This window comes from Hemiscyllium ocellatum, chromosome 13 (assembly GCF_020745735.1).
Source record: "Hemiscyllium ocellatum isolate sHemOce1 chromosome 13, sHemOce1.pat.X.cur, whole genome shotgun sequence".
Classification (NCBI taxonomy): Eukaryota; Metazoa; Chordata; class Chondrichthyes; order Orectolobiformes; family Hemiscylliidae; genus Hemiscyllium; species Hemiscyllium ocellatum.
The window spans coordinates 65,575,257-65,599,288 of record NC_083413.1 but is presented as its reverse complement, the minus strand read 5'-3'; the positions used below and the strand labels follow the sequence as shown (position 1 = coordinate 65,599,288).

Here is a 24,032-nt window from a genome sequence, read left to right as displayed (position 1 = left end):
CCCACCTCATTGCAGAACTAAAAGCCCCTGTAACCTTCTAGGGTACAACTCGTACAGTCTGTATGGATCCCATCTTCCCCAGAATTGGATCCAATGTCTCAAGAATTGTAATAGGTCCCTCTTACGCTACCCCTCTAACTATTCACTCAGTCTATTCTTTTTTTCCTGGCCTCACTAGCACATGGCATTGGACATTATCCTGATATGACTATCTTTGAAGTTCTGGCTTTCCATTTAATTCCGAGCTCATTATATTCTGGTTGCAGGACCCCCTCCCCAGCTGCTCAATGAAATCCATGATCCTGATATCAGGGAGACAATGCACCATCCTGGTGTCACATTTGCAGTTGCAGAAACATCTGTCTGTTCCCATTATGATAAATTCCCTTTCACCATTGCTCTCCTAGTCTTTATTCTCTGTCCTAGGAGAGCTGTACCACTTTCAGTGCTTCTAAGATCCATACACACCGATCACTGTACCCTAGAGCTATGTGCAAAGCTTCACAACTTAGAGAGAACAATGCCCAACCGTATCCAAAGATAGACAAATACACTTAGGGGACACCTGAACAACCTGCCTGGTGCTTTGACTCTGACTGATGGTCACCCATTCCTTTCTGCCTATGCACTCTTTATCTGACCACCTCAGAGTGTGTGTTATCCTTAGAGGTCTCAGCTTGTGGATGTTAAACAGTGAATCCAGATGCTGATCCAGATCTGAACTGTGGATTTCCAGAACCTGCAGCTGGATGTACTCCTGCACACGTGGTCATTCCTGGACACTGGAAGTGTCCCCGACTTTCCACATCACACAGAAATGGCATTCTACTGGCTCATACAGGGACGAAAGCATTTTAAGCTGATGCAACATTGACTGAAGTTAGCAGCAGCTAAACAGCCAATTGCTCTCCAAGGCAACCGAAAGAGGGATTCATAAGATTTGGTCTGTAATTTTCTCCTGAGGCTCCAAAGGAAAACCAAAGTGCACAGATATGGATCTGTTAGGGTCTCCTCTCTACAGCACCAATTACAGGATCAACACAAAACCAATGGCCATTAATGGACCTCTGGTCAAAAGGAGTGAGGTAGATTGATAATCGATTTAAATATATGGAACTGTCTTTATATTGAATGATGCAATACATCCTTTGGACCAAAATGGATAAATCTGGATTAATCTGTGAAAATGTTGGTAATAATTAAACCACCTCATTGAGGAATGTATAGCATATACAACTAGTTTTGTTAATAAACTGAAAATACAGGATGTATTTAAGAGTAACAAAGATAAGGAATGTCACAAGGACAGTTAGGAAAGCATGAAGCCTAAATACAGAGGAGGGCAGGAAAGAACATAGAGTATTCCACAATTCTTCAAATTGTTGCAAAGATGGTTGGTATTTATAAGAGCACAGAGTAATATATGTACTCAAGTAAAAGTGAATCTCATGTAGAAGCTGACTCCCTATATTTGGGGAAAAAATCTGGCATTTTTCATATATCTCATGTAAAAGTCGACCCGAGTCCTTCACAAATATCAGATCACCATTTGTGAGTCACAGTATTATCCTGTACATAGATGTTACGATGAGGAAATGAATTCTTTTTGTGCTATTATGTGCTGCTGTGAAGGTTTAAAATGTGTCGGGTCAGAGTCAGGTGACAACCTCCCTTTGTGTGCAGCTCAGCTCACTGCAATTCATTGTGTTTTTTTTATTCATTCAGAGATCAATTGGGCTTCTGCTAATGATACAGTATTTCGAACTGTAGCATGAATTTCAGCCCCTCAAAAGTAGTATCCATGTAAAGTTAACCTTAAAAAAAGTCTAAGAAGTTTGACTTATACTTAATATATACAGTATATTGGAGTATAGAAGGAACACCATCACTGTAATATTTATAAAGCACAGGGGCAAAAAAAAAGTTTTGATGGAGTGTTGAAAATGTGAGAGAAGCTTGTCATATCCAGCGGGTAGTTGCATTGCACTCAGTTGTTGTTTATAAATATCCTGTTTTGGCTCATGGCCTGTTTTCAATCAATGTAAACAGATTAGCAATAGAGCAATAAAAGCCTATTTAGCTGAGAATTGACTTTGCTTGTGTATTCTTTGTGCACGTTGTATACACTGGGGTGTAGTCTAGATCTGGCAACACGTTTCATATATATTTGGCTGGCTGCAATGTTTGATTCGCCCTTACCACCACCTTCCTCTCCCACGACAGTTAATTGCACACTGACGTTATTCACATAACAACCGGACAAGGAAGAGGGAGACTTCGTCTGCAATGTGCTTTTAACTAAATACATTCAGGCTTAACTGAATAGTGCCTTATTGACGGCATTTCAATGCATCAACCAAGAATTCAGAGTCCACCCTCCTAACTTTATCTCTCAACCTCCAGTCTCAGATAGTTGTGACGATACTCCAGTGTTTCTTAATTTTAAATTGAACTCAGATATTTGTCATGTTTTCCCAATTTTGCTGCAAGTTTCTGGAGCGTGGCAATTAGATAACAAGCAGCTTCTGGCAGGATCCTGAGATATTCCCAGATGTAAATAGGATAAACTAATTCCTAGCAGGTCTGCCTGTCCATATATTTGACAGGAGTCCTAGAGAGTTAATTAAAGCTCTTTGCTCCCAAAGAGAGCACTGTTTAAATCCTTGGTGCACATCTGCTCTTTAAAGGAGTGCATTTTTTTTTAAAAGTACTCAGTATAAAGGAAGTTAACAAAATACAGCAGCACCCATCAAGATCGAAAGAGACAGTGTGGCCAAATGTAAGAATAGATGAAAAGGTAGGTGTTTAGAGGTGGGAAGTGATTGTTCCTTCAGAGATATAAGACAAAGAAAGAAACTGTGAAGTCAAGACACTACTTGGAAGAAGGGGCAAAGATCAATCGACCCATCTCTCTCTTGTTCACATTTGAAACAGTTCATTGATAGGTTGAGCAAGACCAGAGATATTGACCTAAATAGAAATTTCTTTTACTTTTCATTTGAGGAAGTGAAGAAAATTGTGACACATCTTTATAAGTTAATTTAGAGGAAGTTTGAGCAATTTGAAAAACGGCATATGTGCACATCATTTTCAAGTGCATAGTCAGCACAGTACGAAATTGAGACACAAGTGTCATGGACTACAGTATTCTGAAAATAATTGGATTCTGAACTCATGTTATGACAGACATAAGAATGAGATTGTACTTAGGGTTCATTCAGTAAAGGAAGCAGTTGCTGAATGAGATATGAAGAAATGCTCTTGTCATTGTGTTATGACATAAACCTAGAAAGCAATGTTCTCCAAAACTGACTTTAAGAACAGTAAAATTAAGACCATGCTCATGAGCAAAGGCAATTAAGCTGATTTGAAAGAAGGTCTGCTTTGAGGCCTTTTTGGATTGAGATGCAATTGATCAGAAATGTCCTTCATGAAGTGACATACTATATGTGAGATGCACATACTTCTTAGATGTGGGTGGCCCTCTTAGATGCCATTCAATAAAGACTGCATTGTGATCAGACTATTGTCTTACAAATACAGAACATAGTGTCCTCTTGTGGTGCAGTGGTAGTATCCCTACCTTGCGTACCAGGAGGCCTAGGTTCAAGTGTGGAATAACATCTCTAAACAGATTGATTAAAAAGATAGGACAGAAGTGAATCTGAGATTAACTGTCGAAGATGTGTGAAAAGGCCAGCCTGAAAGGCAAGATAGAAGAGCTGGACAAAAAGGAAGTAATGTAGAAAGTGTCAACTCCTGTTGAGTGGATTAGTAGCATGGTGAAACAACCTGAAATGCTGACAAAGTGCATCAACCTAAAATATCTATCCTAGATGTGGAGGAGGTTTCCCAGTAAGTGAAATTGGATGAAAACTACATTTAGGAAGTCCTTCAATAGATATTTATGGCGGCACGGTGGCACAGTGGTTAGCACTGCTGCCTCACAGCGCCAGGGACCTGGGTTCAATTCCCGACTCAGGCGACTGACTGTGTGGAGTTTGCACGTTCTCCCCGTGTCTGCGTGGGTTTCCTCCGGGTGCTCCGGTTTCCTCCCACAGTCCAAAGATGTGCTGGTCAGGTGAATTGGCCATGCTAAATTGCCCGTAGTGTTAGGTAAGTGGTAAATATAGGGGGTCTGGGTGGGTTGCGCTTCGGCGGGTCGGTGTGGACTTGTTGGGCCGAAGGGCCTGTTTCCACATTGTAAGTAATCTAATCTAATCTAGATGGCTGCACAAACCATTTGACATATTCACACTCCCAGAGAAATATCAACACAGAAAATATAAGTTAGTTGGTGATCTTTCTGGTGTGGAAACTATAGTGGATAAGCTGTTTTTCCAACAACGGAAGAAATCATTGTTGACCACAATCAAAATGCAATGTGCTGCTCAACAGTGCATTCCAAATGAAGCTGAAACTGACAACAGAAAGTTACCACTGAAGGTACCCAAAGTCAAGTACATGGGCCATGCATGGACAGCAAATTATCTTTCTCCAAATCTTAAAAATGTAACGATTTTAGCAGTGACCTATAGATGTAAAAGCAGTGCAGCAATTCATTAGCTTCAGCAAGGATTTAGCAATTTTTTTCCCGAATTTGTTTTTGGAGTGTGAAGCATAATGCCAACGCATTGCCAACAGCATGCAGTACTATCGGAACTCAGAACAACAGGTACATTCATTTAAATCAAGGACGTAGTGGTGGCAATGTCAGTGCTAAATAGTACAATGTAAATGATGAAGCCATTCTGCAGTGTGATGTCAACAAGATAAGACTTGGAGCAACATTAATGCAGCAAGGACAGTGAATTGTGTTTTTATCCCTGGCATTAACACAAATGGAAAATTTCTGTGCTTGCATAGGGAAAGATTGCCTTTACTTGTGAACCTTTCCATCAATATTTCTTTGGAAGAGACAAAGTGACAGTTACATTTAGCTCAACCCACTTCAAAGCATTTTGCTCAAGTCACTTTTATCTGTTCCAAAGTGTCTTCCAAAAATGTTATTCCAGTTACAGAGATGCCATACATAGATGTGATAGACAGGTAAGGAAAGCATGCTTGTAGGCTTGCTGTCAAGAGCAAAGCTACTGATAAAGAATATAGAGGATGCTGTGACAATGTGTGAATCAGCTGTTTGTTGTACTCTGAAGTCATCAGCTCAGCAAAGACACTGGAATATTGTGTGCAATTCTTGTCTCCTTCCTATCGGAAAGATGTTCTGAAACTTGAAAGGGTTCAGAAAAGATTTACAAGGATGTTGCCAGGGTTGGAGGATTTGAGCTTTAGGGAGAGGCTGAACAGGCTGGGGCTGTTTTCCCTGGAGTGTTGGAGGTTGAGGGGTGACCTTATAGAGGTTTACAAAATTATGAGGGGCATGGATAGGATAAATAGACAAAGTCTTTTCCCTGGGGTTGGGGAGTCCAGAACTAGAGGACGTAGGTTTAGGGTGAGAGGGGAAAGATATAAAAGAGACCTGAGGGGCAACTTTTTCATGCAGAGGGCGGTGCATGTATGGAATGAGCTGCCAGAGGAAGTGGTGGAGGCTGGTACAATTGCAAAATTTATACCCATTTGGATGGGTATATGAATAGGAAGGGTTCGGAGGGATATGGGCCAGGTGCTGGCAGGTGGGCCTAGATTCGGTTGGGATATCTAGTCAGCATGGACGGGTTGGACCGAAGGGTCTGTTTCCATTCTTTACATCTCTACGACTCTATGACTTCGAACATTACAGCCAAGCACCTTTCTCAAATCAAACAATCTATCCAACTCTCCACTTATAACAAGAAGCAATGACGAAAGGATAACCCAAAACCATGAAGACATACCTATTGCCTTAAGAGCAATATATTGACAGTCCAAGATAGCATTTTATGTAAAGGAAATAGATTTATGATCTCTAAAGAGTTGAAAGACGTGATGCTAAACCACATCCATGCAAGTCAGAAAGGAACTGTGCCAAGACTGAGGAAAGCAAGAGATCTACTCTACTGGCTGAGCATGGCTGCAAGATCAAGGACCACATCAGCCAGTATAGTTCTTGCGATGCAGACCAAATTAAGCAAGATAGGGAGCCACTGATGACACATTACAACCCAGACAGACCATGGAGGAAGCTGGGAATCAACTAAGTAGCTTCTTGACTACTGTCATGACCCCAGCTGATGCTAATATAGAAAAAAGTGAGATCCTAGAATGAAATTTGGCTTGATAGATCTTTATTTTAATGTGGTGGCCTTTCACTGAAGCATGAGCACACAAAGCTACAGATTTAGTTTTAGCAATCAAGCAGAATTTTAATATACAAAGAAATAAAAATAGCATAATCCAAATCAACTTATCAAAATATAACTTAGCTTCAAATGCTTCAAAACTCTCAGCCAAACAAAATTCTATCGCTGCCTTAGTACCATTACTTTACAGCTAATCAAAATCATGAGAAATTCCTTCTCTATCAAAGTAACAGGTTTGACTTAATGGCTTCCTCTCGGTTCCCTCTGTATGAATTACAAAGCCTTTTTTCTTTGACTCAGACAACTCATATCTTAGACTTTCTCAACTTCGAATAACCAATGCAGGTTTTCAATCCTGAAATCTGAAAGTTTTCACAAACTACATTGTTCAAATGAGATAACTTACTTCCTTAGCTACTTAAACAATCTCTTTTCTCTAGGTGGTATTATATTTGCATCTGACTTGTACTACTCACAAGTTTCACTGTCTGATTTTAAAACCTGAGATCTTCAAACGGTTTTGAGAAAGAAAAAAATACAATCTAAAATGATTGCATTGATAACCTGACCACAGATTGGGCCAAGTTCATCAATCCAATGTAGAATAAACAAAATCATCTGACTTGAAAATGATCATTTCATTGAAGTCCCTCCTTTTTAAACTTATACATTTTATAGATAAGCTTCAAGCATTGACATGAAAGGCTTGCCTGCAGTTATCCATCTTAAAAAGACAATAAACACAGACTCAGGAACACACAAATGAACCATTTGTCAGCAGCTACTTGGCAGACCAATGGATAGCGAAGAAAAGAAAATAGATTTGTAACAGTAAGGACCTGAAGATGCACATTCCCAGTTTCTTCCTCAGCATCGAGAGCCAACACCAGTCATGAAACAAATCAGAGAGCTATTTATTTGCTGAGAATACAAGGATTCCATAAATTACAATGCAGATGAGGATATAAGACATAAAATAAATGGTCATGTTCACATGTTCAACCATAACAATGCAAGGATCCTAAGAAGTTTTAAAAGTGTGAATTCTTGATCTTCCTTTTGTATTAATCACTTTGTCCTTCTTAATTCTATATGTGTGTATGTAGGTGTATATGTATGTGTTTGATGTTGTGTTTCTTTTTTCCCTCAGGAAATCTTTTAATAGACTCTTTAATTCTCATCTAGTGATCCTGTTCAATTGAAACTTGAGATAACTATGTGTAAAAAAGGACCAGAAATATTTTTTGCTACTGACCAATTAATTTATAGCGAGGAGAGCAGATTCATTTTCCTCACTTGTTCATAACAGTCTGATGCCAATATCAAAATCAAAGAAAATTAAGTGAAAGTGGATCGTGACATACCACATATGAAACTGAGAGTTTGTTTGTCAGGGCATCATTTTGATAAAGCGTTGAGATGATAAAGAGAGATGTGCAACCAGAGTTATTGGAAAGAGATTCGGTATATTAAAATGTCGAGAGAAAACTGGAGAAACTCTGTCAGTGTCAGTCAATAGCATTATCGTCATTGAATACACCACTATCAACATCTCAGGGGTTACCATTCATCAGAAGCTTACATGCAGTAGTCATCTGCTGAGAGCAAAGTTAAAATGACACGAGAAGACAAACCCCTGGCAAAGGGGCGGGGGGGGGGGGGGTGGGGGAGAGAGAGAGAATATACAAAAAATGGAAGACAGCTGTTAAGGGTTCAGGTTCTGAAGTTGTGGAATTCATTACTGGGTCAGTAAGGCTCTAAAGTGCCAAAATGAGAAATGAGGTGTTGTTCCTTTGAGCTTGCACTGAGCCCTATTGGAACAGGAGAAAAACACTAGCAGGAGAGCAGAGTGGCGCATTGAAATGGCAAGTAACTGGAAGGTCAGGATCATTCTTAAGGACACACAGGGGTGTTCCTCATAGTGATCACTCATTCTGCGTTTGGTCTTATGAATGTAAAGAAGGCTGCAACGTAAGCAGCAAATATAGGAAGCTAGATTGAAAGATGTTGGACACAGAAGAGGGAGAAAATTAAAGGGCATACCTTCCGTGATTGCATGCAGGAGTGAGGAAGTATAAGGACTGATGGAGGACCGTGACAGGGTGTCACTGAGGAAACAGTCCCTCTGGAATGCTGAGTGTAAGGGAAGATATATTTGGTGGTGATATCCTTGGGAGATGGTGGAAATGGAAGTGGATGATCTTTTTAAATGCGGAGACTAGTGGTGTGGAAAGGAAGGACAGGGGGAACACTATCATTGTTCTGGAAAGGAGGGAAAGAGGTGAGGGCATCAGTGTGGAAAAATGGATTGGTCACAGATGAGGGCCCTGTCAAGCACATTGAATGGTGTGGTCTCCTCGATTAAGGATGGCCCCGATGGAATTTGCCGGATGTTACCAGCCCTGCTGGGTTTCTCCAGCATTTTCTGTGTTTGTTTCAGATTTCTAGCATCTGCAGTACATTATTTTTATTTGAGTGACAAGTTGAGGCCAGTAAAAATGGTAAAGACCCTACAAATTATTTCTGAAAGGGTTATCAACTTCACTGCTTGGTTTACATAGATGTATGATTCTTCCTTCATGGCGATCAACATTTACTGAAGATGGTATCAGTCAACACTGTGCATGCGTATTCCTTCAAGTGACAATATTTTGAGTCAACATAAACTGCTGTGTCACTAGACTTTGATAATATTTTGTTTCTGCTGCGGTATGTGAGGTTTTCAAATTGCAGTATAAGTTTCAAAGAACTGAAACAATAAAATGCCACGTAATATCAATCTACATTTGAACAAGATTAATGAGCTCTTTCTTTCTATCCTATAGTCACCAATCATTAAAATTACTTCAAATAACTGAGATTTCAATTAGTTTGTCAATTAACTTTCAACTATGAATATTTCAAAAAACTATAACTGAATCAAAAGTTTATTAAAATAGTGAAAAAGTTGGTGAATCACATCTCTCTGCATTCAATGCTGTATTAATGAATATAAATTTCTTATTTGAGAGCTTGGAAAATGTTAAAAGTCACGGGAGAAATTCACATTTCACCTCAAAGTAAAGGAAGTTGGACTGGTGTCTCTGAGGATGAAGTCATCTTTGTTTTAAGTTAAAAATCACACAACACCAGGTTTTCGTCCAACACTAGCTTTCGGTGTTCCATATTATTTTATCATTTGAATACAAAATAATTGATTTCATCTGGCTTCTAGTATTTTTTAATATGCAGAAGTCTTGTAAGGCTATTTATAATTTTTCAAATTTGTAATAGGGGGAAACCGTATATAATGTCGTAGATCAAATTGAACAAAACTGTTGCCAAATGCACTGAACTTTACAATCTGACTTTACAATCTGTCAAGTTTAGTCAGAATCAAATGGACAACTTTGCAGTCCTGCTCTCATTAACAGTGACAGGTTCAATCAACATATAAGAAATAGACACAGGAGCGCGCCTGGGGCCATCTCAAGCCTAATCTGCCATTCAATAAGATCTGATGCTTGACCTCATCTGCATTTTCTTGTCCCGTATCCTTAATTGTCTCAGATTCCAAAAATAGAGTTCATCTTTTAATGTGCATAATAACAGAGTAAACTGAGCCATCATAATCCTCTTAGCTGAGAATTCCAAAGATTCAAACCTAAAGAAACTATGACCTCTTGTTCTTGAGGTTTTAGGCAACCAGAGAATTTGGACTGTATGTATCTACCATGCCAAACCTTCACAGAATCAGACTTTGTGTTTCAATGAGATCGCCTCTAATTCTCTTGAACTCCAGAGACTAGAGACATTCCAATCAACCTCTTCTCTCGTGCTAGGAGTCAATCTCGTGAACCATCAGTATATTCCTACAAAGTCAAAGGCATGGAGAACAAAAATTGCTCACAGGTATTTTCTCCCCAAGTCCTTGCAGTTTGTAACTCAAAATAGGTTTCAAAGAATTCTTAGTGTGGAAACAGGCCATTCAGCCCAACAAGTCCACACCGACCCTCCAAAGAATAACCCACCCAGACCCTTTACTCTACATTTACCCCTGATTAATGCACCTACACTGTACTCCCTAAATACTATAGGCAATTTAGCATGGCCAATTCACCTGACTTGCAGATCTGTGGGAGGAGACCAGAGTACCCAAAGAAAACTCACGCAGACATAGGGAGAATGTGCAAACTACACACAGACAGTCGCTCGAGGATGGAATTGAACCCGGGTCCCTGGCACTGTGAGGAAGCAGTGCTAACCACTGAGCCACTGGACCACCCAGACTTTTTTCTGTCAACTCTCTGGCTCCTCGGATGCTGCCAGAGCAGCTGTGCTTTTCCATTTTGTCTCTGATCTCCAGCGATCCGCAGTCCTCACTTTCTCCAAATTGTCATTTAAACCCAATTTATTCACTCCCATTGACTGGAGGACCAGTCCCCTCCAGCTGGGTCCTTCAGTCCCACCCCTCAGGTTCAGTAGGACAACTTGCCAAACTATCAGTGAGAAGCATATTATCTAGAGAAATAGTGGTGACTCCACAATGTGTTCTTGCTACAAAATGTACCAGACTGTATATTGTGTGATGGACCAGAGCAAACTCCCTCAATACAGATTAAGAAGATAGCCTAGATCCTAACATTTTTTCATTTTAAAGGTAAGTGTGAGGCATTGCATTCCAGATACAATTTAATTAGTCAAACTATTCGACTTTAAGCAAAGCACACTTTATTTTTACACAAGTTAGACATAATAAAAAATAAAATAAAAGACTTGGATCAACTGTAATTCTGTTGAAATGCTTACCAAAATAATATATATATGAACCACTACTAATTAACTGTTCCAGTATAGTAACATCCCATAAACACACCCTTGGCAAAGGCAAATTCAGCAAAATAGATTGTCTCACATGCGACTCTAGCAGCAGGAGGAGAACCCCAGCTTTTAGCTGTAACAGAGAGAGGCATAAGGGCTTCCACATCCAGCTTCAAGACCCCAGCAAATGCAGAAAACTAAAACTAAAAATCCTAGTTCTGTGGGAGTTTGACCTCACCAATTCAGGCTGCTTCTATTATTCCAACTTTCAAAAACCACCAAGGCCTGACAAACTGTTGAATTTGAGTAGACTGCTTGTCACCTGTGACTCAACCTTTTTTTTAATAAAAAGAGGAGAAAATACACCTCTTAAAGCCACTGTACTGTCTGTGCATTTCAACTAGGCTTATGTAAGAGAGTGCTGTTTAAGACCTGTGTGGAATTTACTGGTCATGGCCAGAAAGCAGTGGCCACCCTGCTGCAACCATTTTCAGGAGGTTCAATTGGATTAAGCCCTAACTGGGCACTTACCTTCACATCATTAGATTGCAGGACTCAGAGAGGAGTTGTCCCCAGAAATCCTAGCACAGGGTAGCTACCCCATCTCTGAGAGTTAATGGCCAATTAGTCTCATGAGGAGCAGTGACTGCTGTGTGCATGGCATCCTTCAAGCTCAAAGTAGTCCTCTGTGTATGGAAATAGCCATCTTCTGGTCTAACTAGCAGAGTCCAGCTGAGTTGCAACTATATACACTTACATGATTTCAACCTCCATTGGTGCAGAGGTAACATCGGCTCCAGTGGGGATTCTCAGTTGGAGATGAGCTACTCAGTTAGAGGGAGCTCAGACGCCAGCAATTACTTGGTAAGTTGCCTTCATTTCAGCGTTTCTGCTAGTTGCTAGTGAAATACCAGAGGTGGCAACAGAAAGAGAACCTGAAATGAGCCTTTCTACCATGAATTAAACAGAACAGAGACAGGAAGCCGGCAGAATCTCCGCCCTGCAACTTCCTGCCCAATCACCCCCACCTCTGAACACCAACCCACCATCCTGAGATTGCATTAAATTGTACCCATGTCAATTAAAGTCTGTACTAAGTAATACCTGGAATAGTAGATTAGTATGTTATGTATGTAATGGAAATTCTAGTTGACAATCACAGGATGGTCAACACAAAAAGCTATCTAGAATATCGATTACCCAACTACAGAAATATAAATGGTATGAAAGCTAAAAGTCTTTCTCCTGAATTTTTAAGACTGAGCATTATGAAATAGAAATAATACCACTTTGGATTATACAGCAAACTTTATTTTAGCCAGCTCCTTATGAACTGGCACTCTTGATAAACCAACAAAAATTATAGAACATAGAACATAGAAGGATACAGCGCAGTACAGGCCCTTCGGCCCTCGATGTTGCGCCGACCGAATCCTACCTAGCCTATACTAGCCCAATAACTTCCAAATGCCTATCCAATGCCCGCTTAAATGACCATAAAATCACATTATCTACCTCAAATACTGCAAAGTTTTCCATATTATTCCTTCTAACTGTTATAACCTTTTAAATTTATTTACTTCAGTGTAAACATACTTGTTCAATTAATTGGCCACACAAAATATCAACAAGTGATTCAATTTTGAGTCAAGTTCTCCTCAAATCTGTGATCTCTGCAACGTCCAAGTAATCCGTTGAAGATAAGAGTGAAAAGGCTCTCTGATGGTAAGTTTTATTTAAGGCAAAGTTGCATTATTAAATGATTTGCGATTTACATGAAGTGTAACAGTGATATGTATACCCCCTGCATTATGCTTATATTATTTGGTGTGTGCTTTTAAATCGATTGTGGGGAACTCTTGATTATCCAGCATATTTGAACAATAAACACGTTTCTAGCCTAATAGATGCTCGGTAATAAGAAGTTTAAGATACATAGTTTTGTTACTGATTTTAATGCTGACCTGAGAATTGAGATCATTCAAATTACAGTGAAACATTGTCGGGTGAATCTAACAAATTGTTAATAAGACAAATAGCAATTATTGTTAAATAAGGCTTGTTGTGCATGATATATTTGAAATTCTGATGTGATACAATTTAGGATGTTGCATTATAGCAGCGTAAAACTGATACAAAAACAAACAACAGAATCAAAGAGGTAAAATAGGAATCTGTAAAGAGGTAACAATAATGTTATCAAATAATTTGTTTTTCTTGCGTCATATTCTTCAAGTAGAGATGCAATGTGAAACTGGAAGTTATGAATAAATAAACTATAGAATTTCTAATTCTGTTAAACCTTCAAACCAGTCTTCTGTTTTAAGAGTAATTTGATCTTGACTTTTCCATTTTTGGTATTTTAATAAGGTTTATGAAATAAAGACCCCAATACCTTACTGAGTAAATGGCTGAGAGTTCAACAGATCAGCATGACCCCATGTGTGATCCTCCTTAATGCTCCATGCTTGCTGCAGTCAATCAGCAGCTTCCAAAGTAGACTGCAGTTGAAATCAATATCTGTAGGTGAAGGTGAAACTAAATAACTTGTTCTGGACTTCTTAATGAGTCCTCTAGGTATCCCAATGTCTTTTGGGAATGTAGGAATGTTTACGTGATCCTTTGAGGACTTGCCCCAGCCTTCAAAACATACCACATCCTACAATATTTTCCATGCGTTAGTTAAATTCCCCATTCATGGGCATTGTACAATTCAACTATAGTTTGAGTATTCGTTTTAAAACAATATTATTTTATGCATTTTCTCTTGAGGTGGGAGTGTTTCATAGGATGCTTCAATGTCACTGTGCTGACACAGTTCAATACTTAGACTCAAGAGAATCACTTCAAAATAGCTAAGAAAGTACAAAGCAATGAAATGTTTACATCATAAAATACATCTTTATCTGTTAACTTCTGTACAGAGTATACAATAAATAAAACAGCAAAACATAGTTGCAACAGCAGAATAGTCATACAGACCACACACAGATGAGCATGATTAAACAGTTTGTGTCCAGCTAATTCTGATGTGGAGCTGCCAGCATTGGACTAGGGTGGACAAAGCTAAAAATCACACCCCCAGGTTATAGTCCAACAGATTTATTTGGAAGTACGTCTGAATAAACCTGTTGGACTATAACCTAGTGCTGTGTGATTTTTAACTTCAGCTAATTCAGCATTCCTTAAATTTTGAAAACATGCAGCTTAACTAACATTCAAAGGTTGTTTCGAGTTTTAGGAAGATTCAATTGTTTTATTTAGATACACAAGTTTTTGTAGTTTTTAAAAAAAAACAAAGTAAAAACAAGTTTTGATCTGGTTAGTGTGAAATAATTCAGTTGAAGTAAAATCAAATAATCAAAAGTCTTCTCTGGAAAAGAAACTCAAAGGTTGAAAATGAAAATAAATCTGACAGTACATTGTGATTTTGTTGAATAAAAATACATGCCAAGTGTTGCAATTCTCAGGAGAGTCTTAGTATTTATCATCTAAAATCTACCTCAGCAGTTGTGAGGCATTTTCAGATGTTTTGAGGTGGTGAAATGTTTTGTGCATTTGTTCATGCATTTCTACAAATTTATTTTAAAAATCAGATTTTTTAAATGAATAAACCTTCCTGAGTTGACTTAATGCCAATAAGAACGTGTTCCAAATTGTTCATTTGGATGTCCCTGTTGAAGTAAAATTAATTGATTAAGGCATGTTAATGGCCCAGATTTTGCAGTCAAGATGATGGGGAGGGAAATATAATCCCTCCCTTTCCAGAGTGAATCAGACAGCAACTTCCCCATGAGACTTTAGATGAATAATGAAAGATAAAATCAGGATATTTCTGCCTGGTCAGTTCTCCTCCCTGACAGGTGCCACTGCCTCAGTAGCTTGTCAAGAGAATCATCAATCAAATATAGGAAAGATGGGCTGTTGTGGCACTTAGCTTCTGGATAACAAACAAATGTACATTAAACAGAAAAAAAATAGGGCTCGCCCAATCGAAATGAACATGTGGAAGAGGATTTGGTTAGTGGTAAAAATTGCAGATCAAAGCCATGGAAGATTGGGGTATCCGGAACAGAAGTGATTTGGAATGGAAACAAGCTACTTGAAGAAGACTTACAGAATATACAGGAAATCAGAAGCCAGAGGTAAATGAGAATAGTGAGAGATTGGAGACCTGAAGCAGTTTGGTGGCCAGGAGCAAGGTCATGTCAGGTTAACACCACAAAGCAATATTGCAATCCATGTTAAAATGCTGACAGGCTGAGCACCGTGCGGAAAATTAATTTCAGGTATGCAACAACAGGAAGATCTATTACATATCCCACCTGGGAATAGATGCTGCTTTAAACTCTGTAAAGAGACTTTCATCAGCAGATTAACAGCATTGCAGTAACAATTGTGTGGTACTAGAAAAGTGGAATACCTAACTGGGGTATTCACCTCTGTCCACACAGTAAACATTGTAAATCTAATGGGAATACACAAAGTGGTTTGATACTATCTCAACATCAGATGGCTTAATGTAATGATATAACTCAGTTATTCATACAAAAGCTGTTAAGAGAAATTAGGAAAAACAAATCAGGGCAGGACTTATACATTTAATGTTAAAGTCCTAGGGAGTGTTGCTAAACAAAGAGACCTTAGAGTGCAGGTTCATAATACCTTGAAAGTAGAGTCGCAGCTAAATAAGATAGTGAAGAAGGCATTTGCCTTGTTTTTCTTTATTGGTCACAGTATGGGAGGTCATGCTGCGGCTGTACTGGACATTGGTTAGGCCACTTTTGGAATATTGCGTGCAATTCAGGTCTCCTTCCTATCAGAAAGATGTTGTGAAACTTGAAACGGTTAAGAAAAGATTTAGCAGGATGTTGCCAGGGTTGGAGGATTTGAGCTTTAAGGAAAGTTGAATAGGCTGGGGCTGTTTTCCCTGGAACATTGGAGGCTTATAGAGGTTTATAAAATCATGACAGGCATAGATAGGATAGACAGACAAAGCCTTTTCTCTGGGGTGGGAGAGTCCTGAACGAAAGGGCATAGGTTTAAGGTGAGAGGGGAAAGATATAAAAAAGCCCTAAGGGACAACTTTTTCACTCAGAGGATGGTGGATGAATGGAAAGAGCTGCCAGAGGAAGTGGTGGAGGCTGGTACAATTGCAGCATTTAAAAGACATTTGGATGGGTATATGAATAGGAAGGGTTTGGAGGGATATGGGCCGGGTGCTGGCAAATGGGACTAGATTAGGTTAGGATATCTAGACAGCATGGAAGAATTGGAACAAAGGGTCTGTTTCTGTGCTGTATTCTCTCTGACTCTATGACTCTAAGAGAATCCAGAGGAATAGGAAAGGAAAGTAGAACTAATTCAGGATGAAGTACAAAGATGGCACCACATATATAGAAGGCAGGCATAAGTCAGAAAGTAAGTAATTACTTAGTTTTTAGTTACTTGAAAAGAATGATGATATACTGATGATAAAGGTAACATGACAGCTCTGTTTAATCTTCCCATTGTACTTGGAAACAATGTCACCTTACATACAGTAATCAAGTTGACAAATTACTGCATAAGAAATTTGCTGTTGTACAGGGAGGCATTCACAGTCATCAAGATTTGCTCTCAGATTTGATGACATTTTAACCCTATAAAAGGTAATTAATTATAAATCATGTCACATAATTAGTGTGCGTATAATCAGCATCTTTACTGCTCACTTACTTCTATATCAAACAATATTTACCAACGTCCAAAAATCACGAGTGGAAATAGACCTTCAAACCTGCCTTCTCTTCGTGTTGACTGAAGCATTGTAACTGGACACTTGACATTTCCTATGCCCACTACCATACTGTCCCGTTCCCACCCCCAGGATCTTACCTGCAGCCAAACCATCTCTTCAGGGAAGTGACACACAGAAGAAATAGGGTCAATCAGGGAGATAATCTGAAGAGCTCTATCCTCCCCAGCACAACCTGCCTTCCCTCCTGAGGAAACCATTGCTGATCCTGTGGATTACTTAATTGCCAATAGTAGGCTGGAAAGCCACAAGTTCGTGACAGTGATTTTGGTTTATTGCGGCGTCATAAGCACCCAGAAAGTGGCATTTATTTCCTCTGAAAAAAGACTGTTCATCAGCAACGTGTTACCTTGTTATCAATGACACTCTAGACAGGTTCAACCTTCTGAAATTTCAGGGAAGTACCTCAGCTCATCTCAAAGTTTCTGCTAAGTCCTGTCTGAAATAAGGGCTTCACCATGGAAAGATTTATAAATATGGAAGGATTTCTGATACATCATAAAAAGCACAGCCATCAAACAGATGGTGCATTCAATGATTCGTTTATTTTTGCATAGTCCTTGAAAATCAGGTTAATGAATCTGGTGAATGCTAATTTTGGTATTGTATTAATAAGCACCAAATTGTTCTGGGGTGGAATGGTGGCTCAGTGGTTAGTGCTACTGCCTCACAACACTAGGGACCCAGGTTCAATTTCAGTCTCAGGTGACTGTCTGTGTGGAGTTTGTGCATTCTCCCTGTATCTGTGTGGGTTTCCTCCCACAATCCAAAGGTATGTAGATGGGGGTTGGCCATGCTTAGTTGCCCATAGTATCCAGAGATGTACAACCTATCTGGATTAGCACGGGAAAAGCAGGGTTACAGAGATGGGATAGACCTGGGTGAGATGGGTTGGTATGGATTCAATGGGCCAAATGGCCTGCATCCACACTGTGGTGATTCTATATTATATTTCTTTTATACAGCAAGCAGGTCAATAGGAAAATGAAGATAATATTGGCATTTAAGAAATCTTTCTGTATGAAGAGTTTCACTATAACACTAATGGATTGAATATACGGGTCTATGAAAGCAAGTCTAAGAGACTGAAAACAATTACAAAATCCATAATTCATCCAGCTTCACTGGAATGGCCATTGTGCAACAAAGGCTCAGCCAGTAAAGGAAATTACTAAGAAGTCGTTAACACGACTGAAAACAAAACTTAATCTAACAATAATGAACTCAAATTCTTGTATTCTACATGGATTCTACACATCAAGGTGGTTTCTGCTGAGCTTCCTCCATACCTAATCATCTTTTGTGTTACTAAATCTATAACACCTGCACCCTTCTGATAGTTACTGTCTATGTAAATATCATTCTGAAGCAATATGATCTAAAAGTAATTGGGTTAGTTCAATTAACAAAACAAAAATTAAAGGCAGTAAGTAACAGCAGCGTCTATTATTAACCATTTATTGAGCCTAAGATGCTGACAGCTTTCTCACAGTGATTATGATCAGGCTGAACAATACAGACACTCCAAGGACTGCAGCAATTACAATGGCGGATATTGCCCCAGGTCCCAGTGATCCTGCAAAACAAAAGGAAGCATCATTTTAGCATAGACGAAACAACATGCCTTTAGTTTGCATCTATCACAGTGTTAGGACACCCCAACGTGCTTCACAGGCAATGAACAACTTTGGAAACTTTGTCAACGTTGTAATGTCAGAAAGGTGGCAGCTGTTTTGTGCACAGAGGACTCTAACAAGTAGCCAAATCATTACATTTATATGATTTCAGATGTTGATTGAGAGACAAAATATTGGGCAGGTCAATCTTCTTAATCTGGGGACAGATGGGCATTGGTTTAATACTACATCTAAAAAAACAGCACCTCTTACAACGAAGTACTCTTTCAGTTCCCCATCACAGTGTTCGCCTATCTGGGGTTTGAACCCAAAACTTTCTCACTCAGAGTGTTATACAGTGAGCCCGAACGGGTACATGAAACAATAATAATGATAAAGCTGTTGGACTTAGAGGATTATTGCATTAATGTTTTTTTTTCCAGTGTTGGCACTGTTATATGAATTACTTTCTCTGACCGCCTTCCACTTCTAAGTTGTTTCTTTTGACTTTTGCATATCCCACCTCGTCAATACTTCTCTGTGATGAGGGGTAAGATTTGAGCAAGCTCAGTTCGAAAGGTTATTTTCATCACTTCAGTACTCTTGAAAGGAATTTGCCCTGGGGGAAAACTGTAAATCCCTTCCCAATTCCAGTTGATAAAACACCTAAAGTAATCTCAGCAAAGGCAGTTTCAAGAAGTACTATCTTAATTGGAAACTGTGTCGCCAAATTATTTTCTCCTCAGGCAAATAGAGCAATAGAACTGTTCATCATTTTGACAATGTTATTACTCACAGGGAACATGTGCATCATCTTTTTATTGTTGCAATATTACGTATTTGTAATTAGATAACAACAGTTTTGCAAACCAATCTTAATTAAGCTAACTCTCCTATACTTGACTCTTCACTGTAATCACCAAATCAAGCGATTTGAAAGATATTGTATTTTTATTACTTATATAGAAAGATCAATAATTTTATTTATTGTGTCATTTATTCTGCTATTAGTACTAAGACTACATTCAAAATTCATTCAGATTCCAGGGATACCTTGTCTAGTACTCCAAAAATCTTGGGTCATGATTAACTGCTGGAGTTAATGGAGCACGGTGGCTGACATGAGCTTGATTTTCCATGGCATATTTAAGAATGATGCCGATAGTAAGAACTGATGACATTGCAGCCGGAGAAACTGGGCAAACAACTGTATATGTCTCTAACAAAGCTGATTTCGGGGTTGTGAAATCAACAACACAAAGAGACAAGTTTCTATTCGAATGAATGAATTCCAAATGGAATGGAAGAAATATGGAGAGAGAAAGAAAAACTGGATTCAAAGAAAAGAACGCAAACAAAACATAAAATAAAAGCCTATTTTTACAAAAAAAATCTATGATTAAAACATGAATTAGTGAAATTTCAAAGTTCATAAGGTATAATTTCATTGTCAGGGTCGGCATTAACACATATGACATTATTAAACAGTACGTGGGGTGAATTGGACAACACACCTTTCTTTCATGAGTTCAGTTTATTTCTAACATGGAAGGAACTTCCCTCCATGAAATTCCTTTTTAAAGGTTTATATCTGGCTTCACAAAACTAAGCAACATATTTCTGACAGTAACTTTTACATTTCTACTTTAACCTTGCATCTGCTCTTGTCTGAAGCTGCTGAAACAAAGTTGGAGAAGCCACAGAGGTAGAAGTAGTTAGTCTCTATCTATGACATTTGTCCATAATTAATTGAGCACCATTAGCCCCAGTGTTATTTTGACAGCAAATTGTGGACTATTATTCTCTACTATTTTTTAATTTATTATTCTAGGTTACTACCTTATCTTGTAACACCAGAGGTAATTGTACAATTTGCGCTAGATATGTAAATTTGCAAAATTATTCATGTTGATTCTGTGGAAATGTACATGTTGATGTGCCTTTAACACCAGTGTGTCTCTCTAACTGATAGTGTGTTGGCAAAACATGATCATTTACAACCTTGATGGTAATAATCGTAGGACCGAGTGTTGCAGAAGCTTAGATTTACACTTCCAAGCCCTGAGGTTGCAACTGCACAGAGTGGAGAAATAAAGTCTTCACCGTGTGCTAATTTTTCAGAACCTGCGTAAAAATGGTTTAGGGAAATTTTAACAGTTTCCATCAGGTAAAACAGGAAGCACAAACTGTTTCCAATTGAACAGTAAATTGGCAAGATGTTGAAGTGAAGTTAAAAAAAAAATCACATGAATACCGTAAGGAGTTTTTTTTCCTGAGGTTGAAGTCGAGCCATATTGTTGAATAAATGAAGCAGTTTTTTTTCAATATCTAGTCATTCTAAATCTAAGCTGAGTACTCCGCTTTGGTACTGAATTATCAAAAAAGGAACTGAAATTGATCATTTCTACTTGCTAACTTTGAAATCCACAAACTTACTGTTAGTACATTGCAAAAGATCACTGAATTAGATGTTACTAAATCCAAACAATAAAAGTTGTAGAAATTTAGAAAAGCTTCTCAGCAAATAATGAGGACTTACGGTACTCCAATTTTAACCAGCATATAATATTCGAATCCCATCAAGGGGTCTCTCAAGATAGCAATAAAAATATTGTGCGCATCAAAATATGGGAATGAATGCTAGTGGTTTTAGGACAGGAAGAAATAACAGATGGGGAGAACAGAGTGGAGTGTGTGCAAGACCATGACGGAATTTAAACAAAAAAATCTGAGTTTTAACATTGAGGCTGGGTACCAAAGGGCCAAGTAAGCATTCACATGAAAAAATGTAGACAGTAGAATTTTTAATGTATCCTAGGGCCTGAGAGTAACCCAGGGCACTGAATGGTGGCCATCCCAGTAAACATTCCAGTAGTCTATCATGGGGCTGGCAAACATTCTGGGCGAGAGTTTCAGTGACAGGTGCACTGGAGCAAACGTGGAGAGGACAAGGCAACAGAGGTTCTTGAGATGAAGATGATTTTGTCTGAAAAGCTTAACTTGAGATCAAATAGCATTCCATGGCTATAAACAGAATGGTTCAACCAGATGTGGTGGTCTGGAAGAGAGAAGGAATTGTTGGCCTGGTGACAATGTTTATTCAAAGGGCTTCAGTTTACACGTGCCAGCACGTGTGTTCGGGAGAGTGCGGTTACTCAACAAGCAAACTCTGTTTTAACTATCTGCACCAGAGATTGTATCAGAATTTCTTTTATTATTAACAGTTACTGATTGAATCCATCCCCGGATCCACATTCGAGACAAGTATCAACACAATCATCTTCAGCTTCATAATTTAACAAGGTCACATCGTAGATTCACTTTTACATGCTGCAATCTGGCAATTTTTTTTAGCTGCTGGCCTAGATAAGATTTGAAACACAGAAGTGAGGTTCCATTAATACAAACTCATGCCTAACCGCAGCAATATGACAATTGGTGCAGCAATGCACTCCATAAAGATGTGTGGGCTCTGAAACAAAGTGCATTTCATTATGACTGGCATAGTTTACATTACTAACTGCTCACAGTGTGGTTTCTTTTACATTGGGAAGACCAAACACAATCTGGGTAATTGTCTTGCAGTACACCTTCACTCAGTCTGTACCCACCGTACAACTTGCTGCTTGTTTGTCATTGTAATTCTGCATTTTAGTCTCATGCTCATAATTCAATCTTCAATTTGAATGCACATTTCAGGAAATCCATCTAATCTTCCATTCAGAGAATTTACAGCCTTTTGGATCAACACTGAGTTATAGAGTCATGGAGAGGTACAGCACAGAAACAGACCCTTTGGTCTATCTTGTCCATGCCTACCAGATATTCCAAACTAATCTAGCCCCATTTACCAGCACTTTGCCTGTATCCCTCTAAACCCTTCCTATTCATATATCCATCCAGATGCTTTTTAAACGTCGTAATTGTACCACCCTCCACCACTTCCTCTGGCAACTCATTCCATACATACACCAACCTCTGCGTGAAAATGTTGCCCTTTAGGTCTCTTTTAAATCTTTTCCCTCTTACCCTAATATATGCCCTCTAGTTCTGAACTCCCCCACCCCAGGGAAAATATCTTGACTATTTATCCTATTCATGCCCCTCGTGATTTTATAAACCTCTATACTATCACCGCTCAGCCTCCTTGTCCACTGTAATTTTTGCCTATTGCCAGCATGTTTCTTGGTTTCGTGCTTTTGGCATTAGACAGATTAGCTCTTAATTCTACCATTGACACTTACGCTAGACTAATACCTGTAACTTTACAACAACACCTAACTTTGCTTTTTTTTTCCCAGTGACATATTTGCCATTTAACCATTCCATTCTCTAACCCGCCTTGCCCTTCCTTCCTTTTTGTTCTACTTGACCATTCCCCCATTTTTTTGAACAGCCTAAAATATTGCTAAAATGTTTCTCTTCAGTTCCAAGGAAGTCATATGGGACTTAAAACGTTAATTTTGTATCTCTGTCCTTAGATGCTGAGCTTCCCAAGCATTTTCTATTTCTATTTTGTATTTCCACCATCTGCAGTATCTTACTTTCACTTCTTAATATTGAACATAATCATTGCAAAAAGGAGACATACAGTCAAAACCATGCATCTTGCACTCATTAGGATAAGGATGCAAGAAAGCAGTCTTGGAAAAGGAATGCTAATTCAAACCACATGAGGAAAGAGCCCTAGTTAGTTTAACCAACTTAAACACAGAAATATAATAAAATACTTAACTGTTTGTAGGTAGACTCAGATTGGTCAAGGCGTTCCCATGGGGAGTAGAACACAGACTGACATTTTCCCTAACCTTCTTTCCAATGAAAAATATGCAATGTTCATACAAATTCATTTCACTTATAACAAAGTGGGTCCTATTATATATGGTGTATGTAAATATATCAGACTGCAAGCTTACCGGGTTTCCTGTGTCACTTGTGGCACAGATCACTGCTGCCCAATGGCAGAATCATATCTAATATTGAACATGATGTTCTGAGTCTTGAAAGCACTGACTTACTGAGCACAATCAGCTTTTTAGATTAGATTCCCTACAGTCCACACCGACCCTCCGAAGAGTAACCCACCCAGACCCATTTCCCTCAGACTAATGCACCTAACACTATGGGCAATTTAGCAAGGCCAATTCACCTGACCTGCACATTTTCAGACTGTGGGAAGAAACCGGAGCACCCAGAGGAAACCCACGCAGACAGTCGCCTGAAGCTGGAATCGAACCTGGGATCCTTGTGCTGAGGCAGCAATGCTAACTACTGAGCCACTGTGCTGCCCTTGCTGCCTTCTATGAATTTTGAACAGGATGTGTTGCTACCAGTTGGTAGATGTTTGGCCTGTATACCTGCCATCACACTGGTACTGAAACACATATATCACATTACTCATTTATGCTGGATAAAACGTGCTTTTTGGCACGATGGCAGCATCCTATTAGTGGAGATATTCACTTTTGGGCTTACTGCAAGACAGCTAACTTCACGTTGTCTGTAGATGTTTGAGATACCTTCTCCTACCAAGCAATCTGAGTAAGACTGGGCACCATTCAGGGTCAAAAGTGACGGCCA

General features: G+C 39.0%; 1 protein-coding gene across 1 annotated transcript in view; it reads right to left on the bottom strand.

Annotated features, from left to right (window-relative positions):
- Positions 1 to 18,269: 18,269 nt before the first annotated feature.
- LOC132821592 (protein SNORC-like) overlaps positions 18,270 to 24,032 on the bottom strand; it is a 28,537-nt gene continuing 22,774 nt past the window's right edge. Inside the window, exon 3 of the mRNA XM_060834264.1 lies at positions 18,270 to 18,412. Within this exon, the coding sequence (XP_060690247.1) occupies positions 18,303 to 18,412 (110 nt within the window). The 3' untranslated portion in view covers positions 18,270 to 18,302. The remainder of the gene's footprint in view (positions 18,413 to 24,032) is intronic.